This window comes from Cyanidioschyzon merolae, chromosome 2 (assembly GCF_000091205.1).
Source record: "Cyanidioschyzon merolae strain 10D DNA, chromosome 2, complete genome".
Classification (NCBI taxonomy): domain Eukaryota; phylum Rhodophyta; class Bangiophyceae; order Cyanidiales; family Cyanidiaceae; genus Cyanidioschyzon; species Cyanidioschyzon merolae.
This window is the reverse complement of record NC_010128.1, coordinates 122,765-139,870: the sequence shown is the minus strand read 5'-3', so window position 1 is coordinate 139,870 and position 17,106 is coordinate 122,765. Positions and strand designations below refer to the sequence as shown.

Below are 17,106 nucleotides of genomic sequence, written 5' to 3'. Positions count from 1 at the left end.
GTACGCAAACGTTAGCAACATAGATCTGTTCCACTGAATTCTACAATAGCTGCAGAACATTCTCGCCGTTAAACTGCAAAACGCCACCAGCGCTTCGAACACGTCCCTGCAACTGAACAGGAAAACGTGTTGCCGCTGAGCGCGCGCTGCGATCTGCATGCGCTGCCAAGTGCGATAGCCCCACAACTAGACAATATTGACAGATCGTCGATGCCCAAACTGGACACTGCCCATCCGTTGCCACCGACCGTTTGGACGGACGGTACGCCGCCGCCAACGCCCCCATTTGTTCGCCTATCATCGACGTCGTGAGCCGAATTCTTCGCGCAACTCGATTTTGGATTGTTGAGCTCATTCTCTTCAGCAGGAGCGGGTTCTCGGGGTCTTGCCTCCCACCAATGGTGCAGCCTGGGCGCACGCGACATATTTTCACACCCGCATCTTGGCACTGCTTGACGTTGACCTCTTTCCTATTGTTGCTTTTGCTTGTGGTGTTGCTGCCAGCAACTGGGAGCTCACCAGCGAGCGTCGGTGAACGCGGTGCCACTGGCTCCGACACGCTACCCAAGACGGTTTTCGGCATAGCGAGTGAGGCTGAAACAGTCTCAGCTCGCTTGGAACAAGGACAACGTGGAGCGCTGTCTCGCTTGCAGAAGGCGAAACTTCCGCCCGAGCAGCAACGTGCGGAGCTTGAGCGACGACACGAGTTGGACTACGGTTTCGGCGACTGGCACGCGTTCCTCACAGAGCGTCCAGAGAGGCCTATCATTTCCCTGGTAAAGGACACCCGCGTTGGATCGATTGTGATCAAGAATCTTTTTTTCGACCCCGATGTTGCGAACGTTTCGGAACTTCGATTCGAGTATAAGGCGCTCCGCGACCGAGAGTTGATGCTACAAGACCAACTGGGTCGCGTAGCCCGCGAAAGAGATAGCTTGCTAAAGCAAGCAGGTGATCTGCGCCAAGCGCTTTTCGCTGCGGCCGGTCCCCGTGATCAATGGCGGGTAACAGAGAACGATGCATCCTGCAAGGCGGCAGTCAACGTCGCCCGACAGGAATGCGCCGAAGAGAAGCGTGCGCTCGAGTCACTTTTACAGCATTGTCGTAACGAGTTTTCGGGCCACGGCGGGTCGACTGCAATCAACAGCGCGCTAGAAGCGACCGCCTCCGACACACGAGACGCGCACCTGGGCGCACAGTTGCCTGCGCCCGCGGACCCTCCGATGTTGCACGGGCGAGGGTTGAACCGGGACGCGAGCTGGTGGCAGCTCACTTCGCAACTGATGGTTGGCGTCCTGCAGTTCCTGGCGTTGCTTCTGACCGTGAGCCTCGCTGGAGCAATCGTCACCCGATATGCGCAGCAGGCAACGACCAGTGCGGTGGAAGCGATGGGAAACCTGGTGTTTGGTTTGCTTGGATTCGTTCTGTTTCTGTCGCAGTTGCTGCTTCGTGGTGATACGCAGCACATCGCGAGATTGGCGAGCGTTTTGCGCTTCGGGTTCGTTCAATGCATGATTGCGGCGACGTATTCGTTGTTGTGGATCACACAGTGCATTCGCCTTTTGCTCCGTGAGTCCGTGCTGATAAGCGCGGCTAGTTATATGCACTCGCCACGCCCTGATTCGAGCTTGAAGCATTATGTGATGATCAGTTTTTTGCGATTGGTAGCATCCACGTGGCTGGCCTACGACTTTTACGCCATTTCCTGGGACAGGGCGCTCTGCACACCGTCCGAAGAAGCCAGCTTATGGCGCTATTTCACTTGGACGATGGCTTCAGCTACGATTTGTTTCTTCTCAACTCAGAGTGAAAGAGCGGCCTATGCAAATCTCTATCAGAGTCTGTGGCGAGCAGCTGCAATGCGCTTTGGCGGCGCCGGTGGAGCCTCTGGGGCACCCGTTTCCACGGACGCGGAAGCTATGCATGGAAGCCCGGTGCTCAGCCACGCGGTCACCGTCAATGATGTCGTTCTGCTGGATCCGCGGGGAAGCGCTGCACTCGCGCGCGAGTCAACAGTCAAAAAGGCATAGCCTTTTCGAAGCAGGAGATGGCTGCGGCACTGGTCCAGTTGGCTGGCTGGCTGGCTGGCTGGCTGGCTGGCTGGCTGGCTGGCTGGCTGACTGGCTGACTGACTGACTGGCTGGCTGGCTAGTTAACTCGTGACGTCATTATTCGTGTTCAACGCTTTATTGCAACGGGACGCAGTCAGCTGATCCACGTTCTCGTCTGAGCGAAAAAGCGCTATCTGAAACAGGGTCACATAAGACTGTATGGTCGCACGGATTCCAGGTTTTCTGGAAGCGCTCGGTTGAAGTAGCGCTCGGCTGACGTTGCCGCTCGAATGCCCGCCCGCATGCACGCAAGTGAGACTTTCCATAGCTCGGTGCTGGTCTCCGAATCTCTGCACGCGCTTTGCATAAGACAAGGTATTCAGCACCTAGTTTCTAACGAGCGCGGAAACGCTGCGCTCTGAACAAAAGTTGGAACACAGCGTGTCCGCCGGAACTCGGAGACAAACTCGCACAGGACGAGAGTCATCGCCGAGGTAAACTCGCAATCTCTTCCCTTCACTAAGTCTGCGGTGTTGTGCAGTATCCCGAACTGACGCCGTCGCAGCCGAGCTCGTCGCCCTCCACCTGAATCACAACACTGTTCACGCGGAGGAAACTGGCCCAGTTCGAGACTGCGCATCCACCAGTGCCTCAAACCGAGCATATGCAGGCAACATAACACTCGTGTAGAGTTGGAACGCATCGGGATTGGGCTCCGCAACCCGGCGATACCGCACTGCATGAATGCTTGAAGCCCAGTCAGCAAACTCCTGTTGTTCACCGCGTTGCACATAAGCGGCACGCAGGGCAGCCCCGCGAGCAGCCGTGTTCCATGGGGTCACGTGCGCATCCAAGGATGCTTTGCCACGTTCCAAAACATAAACAGGGGCACCCAGCACATCCGCAATCACTTTTCGGATGCCCCGCGACTGAGAAGCACCACCTGTGAGCAGAACACGTTGCGGTGGGAAAGGTAACCCGATGCGCTCTCCATAGTAGCGGATTGCAAGCGCTCGCTGCTCTACCACAGCACGAACAACGGCATCGTGTGATGCAACGTCCTCGGGGCGAAGCAGGGCCAGTTTCAGCTCCGCGAGTGCCGAGCTGGTCGATTCCGTTTCGATCTGGGCAAAGTACATCAGACCGGCAGGTAAGCGAGGAAGAATCTCATCCACAAATGTAAGCAGTGCTAGGAGGCCCTGGTTTCCCGCCGGTGTGCGTTCCAGCGAGGCGTCAAAGTCCTCCCAGGAGCGATCTGGGCCCCGAATGCGCTCACGGGTGAGCGAACCGTTCGAGAACACGAGAATCGGCATGTACGCGAGCGGATCAAGTGAGCTGCGAAAAACGTGACCAAACAACTGGGGTTCGCATGAGCTCGTGCGCCCGAAAGCCGTATCCGAAGTACCCAGCGATATACACACATCACCCAGTCGCATAGCCAGGCCTGCTGCCGATGAGGGATTGTCACCAGTTCCAGTCACGACCAAGCACTCGGGGCGGAAACCGAAACGATGACAGAAGTACGGAGCGATTGGTCCAGCGGCTGTGAACGAGAGCACTGGTGATTCTGCTAACTTTCCATGCAAGGTGCCGGACTCGAGTCCCGCAGCCTGCTCGGTTGCAGCGAGCGCTTTGGGAGCCCAGCGCGGCCGCAGCGCACCTAGCTGCAGCCACAGCGTTCCGCTCGCATCAGCGACATCCTCGGCACACCAGTTGCCGCACAATATCGATACCATACCCGCCGATATAACTTGAATCCGCTGCGTCTGCCGATATGCCGCTGGTTGATGGAGCGCGAGGTTCACCACCTGCGCGGCAGTGTATCGCTCATAGGCACGGGAACCGGTGTCGCGGGCGAGTTGCCTCGCTCCACCAGGATACGCAGCCTCAATCGCTCTACAAGCTGCAGTTGTCGAGGCGTCCGCCCATATAGGGCTGAACGGCACCGCAAAGGCAGTCGTTGGCTCTTGCAGACAGGCGACCAGCGACTTCTGGCTGTCTTTCTCGGTATCCGGCAGGTGCGGAGGCCTCTGCCAATACACAGAGCCGTGCTGCTGCGCAGACACCGAAACTGCTCTAATGCGTTCGAACGGGCACTTAGCACTCCGTAGTCTTTCGAGCACAAGTTCGAGCGCCTCGGCAAACATGAGCGTCGGTGCCACCGCACGCTTGCTCTCCGGGTCGTAGATAAACCCGCTCTTCGTGCCGTAGTGTGGTAGGTCTGTCTCAAAGTTCACACTCGCTTCGAAGGCGCTTTCCAGGGCGTCATCGAGGTCGATAACCACCGCATCAAGCGATTGCGTGCTCAGATCAAGACCTAGGTACAAGCCGTTCGATTCGGCAACCATGTACAGGGTATTTAAAACTGTAAAGTCGTCGGCGTTAATTCAGGCAGTGCGAGCAGCACTGCAGTGCCGGTCGCATCAAAACGTGGAACCGTCAGCAACGTCACAGGCGCTGCCGTCCCTGCGTTTCGAGCTGCCCCGAACACACGCTGTTGGTACCTGAAGGTATCCGCGTTGCCAGTGAAAAGCACGTGCGGAACCTCGCGGATAACGAGGGGGTCGTGGTCGCCTCGCGGGACGCAGGCCATGGTATCCGGACAAGTCGGTGCGAGATGTCCACATTCGAGAAGTCGTTGGAGCGCCTCGAGTTCGTTGCGAACTCGCGAGAAGCGGCAGAAATTCTTCACATTCTGTCCGGATGTTCCCAGGAAGAGACAACCATTGATTTGAAATGCATGCGGATTACTGCAGCGAACGAGTCGATTCTGTGCATCGTCCTGCGAGGCGCTCTGGGGAAGCAGGAGTCGATGCCATGGCTGTTGCGGGAAGGCCGCATGCACGGGGTCCTCCTCGCCGGGCATAAGGTCCACGGGCACGTGCTCGGCAAGCGTCTTCAGGAAAAGGTCGAGTAAGGATCGTTCGCCTCGAAGGTTTCCAGCGACGATCACTCGCATGCATGCCCCGAGTTGGACGGTATCGGCGCCAAGGCAGCCTGTAACGTAGTCGAGGAAGAGCTGTGCCGCCGGCGTGCGAACATCAACCCCAGACAGGAAGCAGATATACTGTTTTGCGGATTGTCCCGAACAAGGCAGTGGTATCGGTGCGGGATGCATCGGCAGTCGGATCTCGTTCACGCGAAAGAGCCCGTCCGCGCCTACCAGCCCTTGCAGCGCAATGACCATTCCCGTGACGACATCATGTTTGCGGTCTTCGGGGTGGAACACGCACTCGATACGACCAGTCTCGTCCTCAACGTATACGCGATCATCACCAGATGTGTAGTTCAGGAGACGCAGTTCAGGGACGGTGAGCATGATGTCGTCGGCATAGCTCTTGAGGATCGAGGGTTTCAAGGGCATCTGCTTGAAAATGATGCCCACAACCCATTGCGTCTGAACGGGGTTCAGCTGCGAGATCGCAACTCGCGTGATATCTGTATAGGTGCTGTAAAAGTTGCGCATTTCTGCCAGACGACAAAAGTACAGCTGGCTGTACTGTTGCATGTAGTTAGCCTGTTCGAGGGTCCCCGATGGCATCGCAAAGCCCCATGGCCCATCAAGGTTCGCGTATGTCTCGGAGGAAGCGTTGGAGACTGCGCCGTTTTCTTCAGAACAAGGCCTTGTGCCTGTCATGGCGTTTGGTTGTTCTGATTCGTGTACTTTTTCCCTAAATAGGACGCAGTCGCCAGACGTCACGGGAGCGCACGAACCGCGGTGCCCCCAGTTACCCCAGAGCTGTCGCCGCGGCAACGCTGCGGTTTGACTCTAGAACTGTTTCTATGGAAAACAGCTCTACAGCGCGTCCTGACGCTGACGTGCTCTGCGCAAAGAACCCACACAAAGCGCGCCTGCAGCTTCAAGTCCGCCAGCGACAGAAGGCTTGAACACGGCGCTAGAGCGCTCGCCTCACGAGCCCGTTCCACCGCAAGATCGGGTCACTGCCGGCCCTTTTCTAGAAAAGGTCGACGCTTATTTCCGGTGATAGCTGTTTCGTGTCTCGAAAAGAGGTGCCCGGTAGAGTCACGGAAACCGGTTCGCGTAGATCGCCCGGAACGAAGCCGGGAACCTACGCTCGGTTGTTCGCAGTTCAAAGCAACCCGCACATCCGGGAGAAGCGTTTCGCGCGCAGTTGCACGAGGAACTGTACCGCAGCGGGCGTTCCGGGTTTGTTTCGAACCTCGATCACGCACACTTGAGCACGCTTCTTAGTTCGGCGCTGATTCGGGGAGTGTTTCTTTTGAAACATGGTTAGGTCGCAGTTTCTCCTGCACATTGGCAGGCGCTGGTTAAGCTCCAGCCCGAACTGGAATGCAGCCTCCATCCGTCAGCTTCGTGACCTGACGGGTGCCCCGGTTATGGAGTGTAAAAAGGCATTAGAACGGTGTGACGGCAAGCTGGACGCAGCACTGGGGCTTTTGTCAAGCTACGCAGAGACCGTGATGCGAAAGAAAGCGCAGCGCAGCACGAGGAGTGGGCTCATTGCACTGGAGGTCGCACCTGATCAACGGTGCGGTGCCATGGTAGAGATCCGTTCCGAGACGGACTTTGTGCACCAGTTGCCTGTCGTCCAACGTGTTAGTCAGCGCGGACTAGAGCTGCTCCTGCGCGGAGCGGTAACCAATGTACAGGAGCTGCTTGAGGCATTGCGCGACGAGCTACGAGAAGCGGTCGCAAAGACTGACGAGAATCTCACAGTCCACCGGGGCATCCGTTTGCAAGTACCGGACACGTTTCGGGACGGTCGAATATATTCCTATTTGCATAATCACGCACGCGTTGGTGTTTTGGTTGCTTGCTCGGCACCGTCGCCACTCGGCCGACAGGTTGCAATGCATATCGCTGCAATGAATCCGCAGTACGTTTCCGCGGCCGATATCGAGCCGTCCGTCTACGAAAGCCTGATGCCTGCGGAAGATGAAGCGTTCCGCGCTCCTCGGCAATTGGGTGCCGCGAACGCTTCGCCTCCCCAGCGCAGAAGTGTCAAGTTCGAAGCGTTCATCGCTGAGCGCTGTCTCCTGGACCAAGTGCTTGTTACCGACTCTGCCGACGAACGCTCTCGCAGTCGACAGCGAACAGTGCGCGAAGCTATCGGTCCGGGGATTTCGGTGTTAGCCTTTGAGCGTTTTGCACTCTAGCGAACGAGTCGGCTCGTTCATGCCGCTACGGAAAATGTTTAGACTGACAGATGCGATCGGAAGCGCTCCCGTGGGACTATCGCCATAGCATCCTATGAAGTCCTTCCCGACGACTCGAATCCCTGTTTGCTCCATGGACAAGGTTGCATGCTGGATGATTGCCCTAATTCAACGAGTTGTCTGCATCTTGTTGTCTGCAGTGCGCAGACATCTCTGGAGCAAGCGTGGATTCAACATCCGCAGAAGAGCCGCTGTCAGATGGGCTGCTTTGCAGCGGCGTAAGATGGAATTCAGTTGGGTGTAGGCTCCCAACTGGGTCTGGTACCCATGGGGTACATATTGGATTCGCCTGGCTCTCAGCGGCAAGTTCATCCATCCGCTCCAGCACACCGCTCAGCTGTTGATGGAGGCACAGAAAGTTTCCCTCGAGTAAGTTGAGATCCGCCTGGAGCCGCTCAACTTGCAGAGTCAGTTGTTGCCAGTGCTTTTCGCATGCTCCGTGGGACTCGACAGGCATGTTTCTCTTCGGTAATGGCGCCTCAATGGCATGCTCTGCGTTTTCTCGATCACGTGCAGCTTTCGGAGCTCGAGCGCCTGTCGGCAGACTCGGCGTCGGTTTCGCACTCGAGCTTGCATCTGGCCATGTGAGGAGAAATGCGTCCTTGGGCTCCTCGAGTTGTGGATCGTCATCTAGGTGCTGGCTTATCATTTCCATGCTTGGTAGGTAAATGCGAGACATGAAGAAGGTGAAGAACCCTGCAGGTAAAGTTTCACAAGAACACTCGAAAATGAAATATGGGCGCTTTCGAATGCACGTGTCTGCATCGACAGACGCGCATGCATGCGCGCACGTATGGACACACGCATGGACGACAGCCTGTCACGTTGATGCCAACGTTTCGTGACCCTGTGCCATTCGACGCCGCTTCGCCGTTCACGCGGCGCCGAGCATCGATCACCTGTTCTACTCATGCGTCACACTTGAGAGACTCGCGAATACAGCGTTGCACGCATGGATGACTTTTTTCGGGTATGCATTCTTTTTGATCGTTCTCGCGTATGGTGAGACCATGATTTCGGAGCCGGCTCGTCTCTATCATATATTCTTGCAATACCGCAATGTATAACGGCGGCAGAGTGCTCCTGACTTGAGCGGAATGCCCCGGCCGGCAGCACACGCCGCGCCGTCCAAAAGCCACGAGTCCCCGAGATTTCGTTTCTGCTGTAACAGGCTCACTCCTGTACATCACCAGCTACGCGTCCTAGTCTAAGGTTCTTTTTGCCCGACAAGCACGCTCCTCGGCATCACCGAATGTGCAGCCACACGAGCGTCAGGTCTGCCGACTCCCGTGCACAGAGGCGATCACCATCGCGCGTTCGCACACGCCGGCATGCCAAATCCGCCACGCACTGCTGATCCCGAGCGCATGCGCAGGGCGTTCTAGACACTGCCGGTTTTCTCGTTTGACAGAACTCTTCCATGGACAGTGGATCCCATCTTGTACAATGGATCCTGGCATTCAGGAAAGCGACCATCACGCTGCACGCTGTCTTCAAATTACACGACCGGTACTTTCTCCCGGATGTACTGAGAGAAGATCGGCTGCATCACCGATGCGCGACGCACATGGCGTGCGCGCTCCGCTGCGGATCAAGCGCTGTGTCCGAATCGACGGGCAACTGGATGCGATGCGATGCTGGGGATCGGTGTAGCGTACACCACCAACGCAGCAGCAGCAGCAGCAACAGCAACAGCGATAAAACCTGTTTACCTTGAAACCGGAATGGCGACATAGCGAGGAGTTTGAAGTGGAACAGTAAAAGCAGGCTCCAAATATCGAGAGTGTGTGGCTCCTGTCTGAGAGGTGCTCTATTCTCAGAGCTCATCCGTCGCGCACCTGCGACCTCTACCCTGTGAATGCCGGTAGCAGGTGGCGTTTTTGTCCGTTTCTCTAGTGTTTGTCGCGCGCTCGTGGTGGGAATCTCTGGAATCGCTGCAGTTGGAGCAGGACAGGCAGCAACACTTGCCTGGACATATAGATCGCCACCAGAGTGTCGAGGTCCGAGCCACGGCCTAGAGAGCGTTCACCAACAGGGTGTGCCCCGTGTTGTTGTGTTTCTGGGTGACAGCCTCGTGACTGGCGTTGGTTGCACGTGCCAGTCGAACCCCGGAACAAACTGCATTCACGGGGGGCCGGTGCTCGCACGAAGGCTCGCGAAGCGCTTGGCGAGTACGCTATCTGCGCCGGTGGAATGGCATGCTGTTGGGATGACCGGAGCTTCCGTGCGGGACCTGGTTGAGCATGTACTGCCGCGCGCATCCCGTGAAGTCAATCAAGAACCAGAGCCAGCGCGAAAGATAGACATGGTTGTGATTCTTTGTGGGGTTAACGATTGGAAGCGAGCCTGGCGTTCGTACTCACCGTCAGCTTTTGAAGAGGGGCTCGCGGCGCTTATAGGGGCCGCGCGCAAAACCCTCCGCCTCTCACCAGATTGCTCCATTTTGCTTCCCGCTGTGAACGGTTCCATGATCGAACACGTCCCCAAATTCCAAATGGAGCCGCTTCGTTCCATGTTAGCATTCGTGGCAGAGCAGTACGACAGCGCGAAGCGTCGCGTTGCCGCTCGTTTTGGAGATCGCGTGCGTTATATACCCGCCTTGTCGACGAATGGAGAAGCGCCTACGGCACTTTTCTCGCACCTTGATGGAGTGCATCCAAATGAGGTCGGCTACCAGAAATGGGCCGACCATATTTTCGATCAAGCTAATGTAAAGTGCTCGAATGCGTAAGCCGGCAGCGCTTAGCATCACCACCGGCGACGCGCATCATGCCGATGCCAATCGCGCGCGATCTGGGTGTATATATATGGTTTTGCGCACAGGTCCCCAGGACTTAACGGTGAGGTGCCGGAGATACTTCTGTATCAGAAGTACCGCCATGGTTAACGGGTGTGCCTGCTAAGTACATGCTCTTTGAGCGCGCGAGTTCGAATCTCGTCCTCACCGCACCTTTTGCACAGGCGAGCACGGAAAGCAAGACGAACCTCCCTTCGAGATCGCGAGTCTGGCTGGATTGCAGCGTCGGAAGCCGGTGCCTGACGCCGTCTCCGTGGGGAACGGTGCGAACCTCAAAGTGGCGACTTTAGGCGCGCCACCGACGTTTGGTGACGGAGCACTGGTGTTTTCTGGCACAGACAGGATATCTGTACAGATACCAAGCATCGATTCAGGACAAGTCATGCGAAGACGCGTGACAAGAATTGAGAACAGCAACCCCGCCGTTGAGGCTACTCTTGTTCATGGGACTCGTGGTGTTGGACCCGAGAACGTAGACTGCTCAGCGGCACCAAACGCGCACCTGCTGCGGTTCTGTGTGGTTCCACGGTCACCGTGTGCGCAAGTCAATTGATCGCCGCTTTTACCAAAGCGCTCTAGAGTGAGCGTTCGTACTGGTTCCATCATCCAGGGTTCCCTAGTCTGATAATGGGCACGCGTGATACTCCGTGAAACCGAGTCATGCTCCGCCGCATCTTTAAACATAGATAAGAGTTTTGCTCTTGAATCGAATCCGGGGCTCGGCCGCCTGGCTCGAAAAGTCCATCCATGACGGAAGTGGACGATCCGATAACTCGGTTTCATCAGATGGGACAGGGTCTGCTTCGCGTGCCTCCGTAGGCCGAATTGGCGGAGTTTTCGTCCAAAAGCGATCCTGGGAACTCGAGAAATAGCTCTCCACAGGCGCTCCTTGCTTCTGAGTACAAGCTACGGCGCTAGTGGAAATGCTCCTCTACGCGGGTGGAGCTCGCCACGAACCAAGGAGGCATGCTATATAAAGTCCAGGCAAAAGAGCCGTTCTGCTTCATTTTCATTGACAGGCAGAATGGCATCTGTCGATGGAAGCTGCTTCCCAGAAGAAAGATCAAACTCATATGCTACGCTACCATGCATGCACGAGAACGCGGAGCATTCACGACCAGAAAGCGAATCGTAGGACGACAGGATTCAGATCACATTCGATCAGCAGGGTAATATGTGGAGTCTTCCAGATACCGCGAACATTCGTTGCGTGAGAAAATACAGAACCGCTGCGTAACGAACGATCCACAAGGTTGTACACGAGTAAATAATCCACCGTAAACCGGCTGATTTTGTTTCCTTACCGACCCCAGGTGCTTCTCGTTGTGAGCGTGCGCGCATTGCTTCCGGCAGACACTGCGCCTACATTGTGAAACGACGCACCAGCAGTTTCGCATATATATCGTGTCTCGAAGAACCGTTTCTCTCAAAGTTTGGGCTAGAATCCCACGTTACCGCGTTCAAGACCGTGAACTACTCCTGGTCGCCAAGCTCTTCCACTTTGCAATGCTCTGCATCCCAACGGTAACGGAGATGAAGGCGAGCCGTCGCCAATCGAATGCCGAGCATTCTCAGGAGAACACATTGCTCGGCGCTGAGAATCTCTCCTTTCGAGCAAATCAGAAAGTGCTTATCCGGTCCAGCGATCACATCCAAGAAGAGACGGCCGCCACGGAGGCTAATAGGCAAGCCAAGTTCGCGTAGTTTCGGGCCTGACGATGCCGGGAGGTCTTCAAGTGGTTCCCCAACCGCCAAACGAACGTCTTCTGGCGCGATGGTACCGGCACGTGCATACTCTCTGCGTTCAAAGTTCGCGAAAAGTTCCTGGACCAAGACGTGAGGTGCACTACAGAACAGAAGCCCGCGTTTCCCCCGAAGTTTTTCCCCTAATTGGTGCAGTTCGGGCGCCAGCGCCTCCTCAGGCGAACGGCCCAGCGCCACCTGCAACACTCTATTCGAACCGAGAAAGAGCCGACCACCGCCCTCCGGAAGCCGTTTCACCTCCTCTCGAAACTCTTTCAGCGATTGGTTTCGAATATCACCGTATTCGAAAACATAGATTTTGGTATGCTTGGGCGGGAGAAAGGATCGAACGAGCTCGATCATTTTCGCTTTCTCTTGCCGCGTCTTCGTTGTTGTGCCGTGCAACGCCAAGCGGCGTGCACGCTTTGATCGAGGCATAATTCGCTCAGGTCACGCCTGGTAACGATGTTCCCAGTATTACCGGCACCCTGAAGCAGTATTTCGCTTGATCGCTCGCAATTCGCGACAAGTTCTCGAATCCCCGTCTGAAACGCCTGCTCCACGTCGTCCGTGACGGACACCCAAGCAGTCGTCACGTTAGGTGCCGACCAGCGTACGGCACACCTGGACGCGCACCAGTGGACGCGTAGCGGCGGGGCGATCGCCACGCGGCGATTCGGCGCTCTGTTTCCGATGACAACACGTTTACGTTGTACGTGGAATCTAGAATGCGGGATGGGTATTCTGTGTGCGCAGCATGTCGGAGCACAGACCAGCACAACGAGCGCTGTCCCGAACAGCGTCGTGCGTTCCCCGTAGCTCACGTCTTTGGAGGCCTTGGCGTCATACCGTCCTGTCTCCGTGCGACGTTCGCTGCGTCGATGCATTGATCAAGCCTCCGTTGTTTTCAGGGACGCTTCTCCCGGATTTATAAAACATGGTTGCGTTCGCAGAAGAGGTAAGGTTGAAGGTGCGATCTCCGGCAGCATGTGCACTTCCATCAGAGTGTGCGAAGCTGCATCGAATTCGTATTGTAGAAGGAGGCTTGCACCGCATGGCGATGTCCAGCGACCTCGCTAGCGCGCTCCCCGGCGACCTCTGTATTCAAGCAATAGCTAAAGAATACTTAGGGCGCTGATGCCCTCGCACGTAGAATGCTTCTCGCTTGTATATGAATTCAGAGCACGACAGGTGACCTGTAGCTTTTGCATTGATAGGTGGGCCTGGAGGTCGCCCTTGTTCATGGTCGAGGGATTCCAGAATTCGGCGCAGTGATTGCGCATTGTTCGCCCTTTTTTCGTGATCCGTGCAAGCTCATCGTGAAAATCTTCGTGACACGACACTGAAGCCCCAAGCTGAGTAAACGTTGTTTCATACTTTGCAGTGCATAGCCAGGTACCTTGCGGGCAGCACGATGCGCTGGCGATCGAGTCAGGTGCCCTCTCATCGACCTTGGCGACGTTCAGTTGTCAAGTAGAGACGAAGCGCCTCATCTACCGCCCATAAACTCGGATTCGCAAGCCGGTGGAGGTGCGTAACGCGCAGCGCCGTGGCCGGATACCCGTGAAGATGCCCATCCAAGGTGAGTAGCAAGTCTGGTTCATCGTAGAAGGCTCTGTTATCGCTGATGCGCTCGCGCTGGTCTACCGTCATGGCCACAATACGGCGACGTGTGGCGTCTGCAGGGCCCAGAACAAGCCTCGCTGGAGTGCTTGCCCTGCCAAGGCGCCCTCGCTGCTCCCTTTTGCCCGGATCAAACACAGTAACTCTCTGAACACCGCGTCCTATTAGGTGTTTCGTGATCGACGCAAGCGCTGCTTCGTTACCGAGGAGTGCGACGTGCGACGGAAACGATTGCAGTTGCGTGTGCTTGAGCGGCGCGGTTCGCCAGCGTCGGCGAAGATCTCGACCGAGGCACCGCAAGCGCTCCAAAGTGGCAATCAGTAAAATAAAGATCCAAAACAATACACCTTGAGCGTGGTCTCTACTAGAAGAAAACACCCTGGGCAGTGAAACCATTGAGCGGGTCGGAGACCCCGACCCTGCCGGAGCGCCCTGGAAGTGCATGCGCCGAGGCGACCTCGATAGCGCTTCAGTCTCTTGCTTCAAATGGTGACGAAATCTCCTTCGTATGTCGAGCCCAGACAGATAAACGGAGAGGTTTATGTCCTTGACAAAGCGTTTAGAGAAAGAAACCCCGGATGCAATGTGGGGCCTAGGGAACGCGCGCTTCGCTGACGTGCATGGCTCGAGAGCGCATCGCATCGGCGGCAGCAGTCCCTTTTGGCGGATAATCTCACGAGTCCCGAAAAATGGAACTTGTGAAGGTCACCATTAGCCAAGTACAACCGTTCCCACTTTCTATAGACGAAATTCCAGCCTCACTGGATACCTGATCGCAGCATACCAGTCCCGTGATTCGGACGGGAATCCAATGCCTTCTCTCCTGGCAATTGACTTTCGCATCGCATGTCGCTAGCCTTCCAGCGCACTGCCTGCACACACGGAGTACTGAACGGCTCTTTTCGATACTCGCTCAACACAGCGACGCTGGACGCTCCGCAGGCACAAGACGTTTCCCGATGCTGATCGAGGCGCTCGAGTCCGCTGCATCGCGTGCTTGCGTGCTTTGTTCTTGCCGGTGGATTCACAGCAAGGCAAGCCGCTCGCCTTCGATCGTCTCGCCATGTGATGATCAACCAGCGTACCGAGCGCCAGCTCGTGTATCTGGCTCTGTTTCTGCACGCTTCCTCTTCACGTGTAGTTGCGAGCCCCAGTGCGTGTGATGCGTGTACGCCGTCCAGAACGCTTCGCTGGGAATCACACAGAATCGGTTCCTGTTCTCGATAAAGTGCCCAGGGCGTCGAGACCGATCCCGAAGGCGTCCTTCCACCTGTCGTGATGCCTGCTGGCGTCCACCAAGCCCGACGCCAGACGAGACCGAGCAATGGCGACGCCGAGCCGCCCCATCAGGTCTCCGCTCAGGTCTCTGGCTTCGTCCTGTCCCGTTGCTTGGCCGCTCTTGTGTTCGGGGCATCGACGCTGTCGATGAGCAGTGCAGAAGCGTATGAGATGAAGAAGCCGCATCGTTTGCCCGACGGAGGATGGTGTTTCATACAATTCTATCGACTTGGCGATTTGTAGGCGACCGCACGCGTGACCTGTCGCGGGGTCCGCTGTTGTCGCTGGTCATGTTCGATTCTTCTTCACGAGCCGCAGTCTTGGCAGGCATCGGGTACCCTTGTACAGTTCTGCAATGCAGTCCGAACGAGGTCTCATCGCGTGAGACAAGGGCTCGTCGCTCCTGCTACAAGCTGTTGCGTTTCAGTACGAAGTGAGTCATGTTTTGTTCGGCGCGCGACACGCTCGCCCAGAAGCACGTTTTTCCGTTGGCCACTCACATCCCTTTATCACAGCTCGTATAAACGGTACGGAAACACGAGACCCTTTGGAGGCTTTGGTAGCATTTGGCAGCGTATGTGTGGAGTAGAATGGACTGAGGGGACCGACGTCGTGCAAGCAGAGTCGGATACTTTCTTTTTCGGATACATGACGTTCTGAACGAGGACTAGGAAGAGAATAGCCTATGCACCTGCCGACAGCAGAGTGAGTGACTTGACGAGACCGCGGTCCGTTTTTCGCGAGCGATCAGTAAAAGTATCGAGTCTTTTTGCAACCTTTCTCCTTGTTACAAGACGTATTCGTTTTATTGAAAGCTTTCGATGAAAATCGAACGAAAACAAGAGCGGTTTGCCGGTACTAGTGTTCCTGCAATCACTTTTCTGAGTCCCAGCTGCAAACTGACCGTCGCATGCGTGACTTAAGTACAGCTACCAGGCAAGGTTCCTTTTGCGAATGCATACTAGGGCCAGCAATGCTCCCATTAATGCGAACAACATCAAGCACCATCTTCCGGCCGAAGTTCTGATGCGAGGCCGTCCATTCGGGCGGAAAGCATGCACTGATAATTATTTTGATGCCAAAGCATATTTGTGAATTGCCATTTGATCTGTTGTGGTCCAGTGAAACAGCTATCGACAGGTCCGAATCGGTGATCACTGTGCGTTCTCCATTGTAGAAGATGTGTCCACGTGAGCACGGCAGAATACCGTCTCTGAAATATACCTCAGACAGCTGGGAATATGCTTCTTTGCTGATTCGAAGCAAAACGGAGGAAAAAATACCCTGTCATGCTTCGCTATTAGGGTGCCACGATTCATTCTATTCTGTATATTCGTCCAGTCCACTACCGCTGGAGCAGGTCTATTGATAGAATCTCATCAAGAACTCCACTCTAGCGAATGCCAAACCCAAAGAGTGCGGTTCAGGGCTTCTATGCATAGAATGGGATCGAAAGCAAGTACCGGCTATCAACGCAGAAATTTCGGGCGCTTGCACTATCGGTCTGCATGCAGGCTTGCCCAAATGGGAAAGTTAGAAATGTAGCATAAACCCTCGTTCCGTATTTGATGGCATAGCTTTGCCAGTCCTGGGCATCATCCAGCACTTTCTCTGATAAGCAAATGCGGGCTTATTGTGTAGAGGAGCGCCGTCCTCCGTAATCGCACCCGCATGAAGCAGTGCATTGCACTCTGGAGGTGCCCCAATACCTGATGCAACGAAATACAACGGTTTCTTCTAACCCGATGCCGATATAAAGTCTCAGATGTGTATTACGTGGTCATCTGTAGGTCACCTGCGCTCGTCCGAATAATGAATTCACTAGCGCAGTGATAAAGGTTTCTTCCGGGAGCAGCGCTTTTTCGGCAATGCTGCACTTGTGCAGAAGCTGCGACGCCTCTAACCGACACTGCATGATCACCATAAAATATTTTTGTTTGCTTACGGCAAGAGTAGCCGTCATGGCACACTTGGAGTTGCATCAAGCGCTTCATGAAGGCTCTTCACCCGCTGAGTCGCTGGATCACGCGAAACCCCTTCAGCGACTGGAAGAGAGGTCCGGGTCCATGGAATCTCGGAGTGCCTGCACAAGAAAGAAGGTACCTTCCGTGCTGGCCCCCATCAATTGAAAATCCGCAGGGAATCGGTCTAAATGCATTGATCCCGCACCTATGAGGAAAAACGATCTACGGACGTCAGCGATCGCTCGCTCACTGAACACCGTTTCCCATCCAGAGCACGCGGTGGACAGGCGCTAGCGCGCGCGCATTCGTATCCGCAGGAGTGCGGTCGGATGTCGCTCTGCAGGCAGTGCAACGGGGACGCGTCCGCGGAAACCGTGACGTTTTATACCCTCAGAGCCGGCAGCTTTTGCGCTTCAGGGAGACGCTGGTAGGCTTTTGTACACCGTGCACG

The 17,106-nt window shown here is 55.8% G+C and overlaps 7 protein-coding genes and 1 non-coding gene across 8 annotated transcripts, besides 2 other annotated features; 4 read left to right on the top strand and 4 right to left on the bottom strand.

Annotated features, from left to right (window-relative positions):
- Positions 1 to 398: 398 nt before the first annotated feature.
- On the top strand, positions 399 to 2,030 carry CYME_CMB054C (hypothetical protein; the record flags this gene model as incomplete). Its single annotated transcript, XM_005535102.1, has 1 exon — positions 399 to 2,030. One exon carries the CDS (start codon positions 399 to 401, stop codon positions 2,028 to 2,030), a length of 1,632 nt encoding a protein of 543 aa, XP_005535159.1.
- Positions 2,031 to 2,653: 623 nt separating this feature from the next.
- CYME_CMB053C (probable xylulose kinase) lies at positions 2,654 to 4,399 on the bottom strand (the record flags this gene model as incomplete). Its single annotated transcript, XM_005535101.1, has 1 exon — positions 2,654 to 4,399. One exon carries the CDS (start codon positions 4,397 to 4,399, stop codon positions 2,654 to 2,656), a length of 1,746 nt encoding a protein of 581 aa, XP_005535158.1.
- An 11-nt stretch (positions 4,400 to 4,410) lies between these two features.
- CYME_CMB052C (DNA polymerase delta, subunit B) lies at positions 4,411 to 5,688 on the bottom strand (the record flags this gene model as incomplete). The annotated part of the gene is made up of 1 exon (XM_005535100.1): positions 4,411 to 5,688. One exon carries the CDS (start codon positions 5,686 to 5,688, stop codon positions 4,411 to 4,413), a length of 1,278 nt encoding a protein of 425 aa, XP_005535157.1.
- Positions 5,689 to 6,299: 611 nt separating this feature from the next.
- CYME_CMB051C (mitochondrial translation elongation factor Ts) lies at positions 6,300 to 7,190 on the top strand (the record flags this gene model as incomplete). Its single annotated transcript, XM_005535099.1, has 1 exon — positions 6,300 to 7,190. One exon carries the CDS (start codon positions 6,300 to 6,302, stop codon positions 7,188 to 7,190), a length of 891 nt encoding a protein of 296 aa, XP_005535156.1.
- A 1,918-nt stretch (positions 7,191 to 9,108) lies between these two features.
- CYME_CMB050C (hypothetical protein) lies at positions 9,109 to 9,981 on the top strand (the record flags this gene model as incomplete). The annotated part of the gene is made up of 1 exon (XM_005535098.1): positions 9,109 to 9,981. The coding sequence occupies one exon, from the start codon at positions 9,109 to 9,111 to the stop codon at positions 9,979 to 9,981; it is 873 nt and encodes a 290-aa protein (XP_005535155.1).
- Positions 9,982 to 10,115: 134 nt separating this feature from the next.
- CYME_CMB049R lies at positions 10,116 to 10,197 on the top strand. The gene has a single exon. It is a non-coding gene; the product is annotated as a tRNA-Ser (tRNA).
- Positions 10,198 to 10,623: 426 nt separating this feature from the next.
- Positions 10,624 to 11,334: a sequence feature (possible transcribed region).
- A 186-nt stretch (positions 11,335 to 11,520) lies between these two features.
- On the bottom strand, positions 11,521 to 12,228 carry CYME_CMB048C (60S acidic ribosomal protein PO; the record flags this gene model as incomplete). Its single annotated transcript, XM_005535097.1, has 1 exon — positions 11,521 to 12,228. One exon carries the CDS (start codon positions 12,226 to 12,228, stop codon positions 11,521 to 11,523), a length of 708 nt encoding a protein of 235 aa, XP_005535154.1.
- A 1,005-nt stretch (positions 12,229 to 13,233) lies between these two features.
- Positions 13,234 to 13,857, bottom strand: CYME_CMB047C (hypothetical protein; the record flags this gene model as incomplete). The annotated part of the gene is made up of 1 exon (XM_005535096.1): positions 13,234 to 13,857. One exon carries the CDS (start codon positions 13,855 to 13,857, stop codon positions 13,234 to 13,236), a length of 624 nt encoding a protein of 207 aa, XP_005535153.1.
- A 3,139-nt stretch (positions 13,858 to 16,996) lies between these two features.
- Positions 16,997 to 17,106: part of a sequence feature (possible transcribed region) that runs on past the window's edge.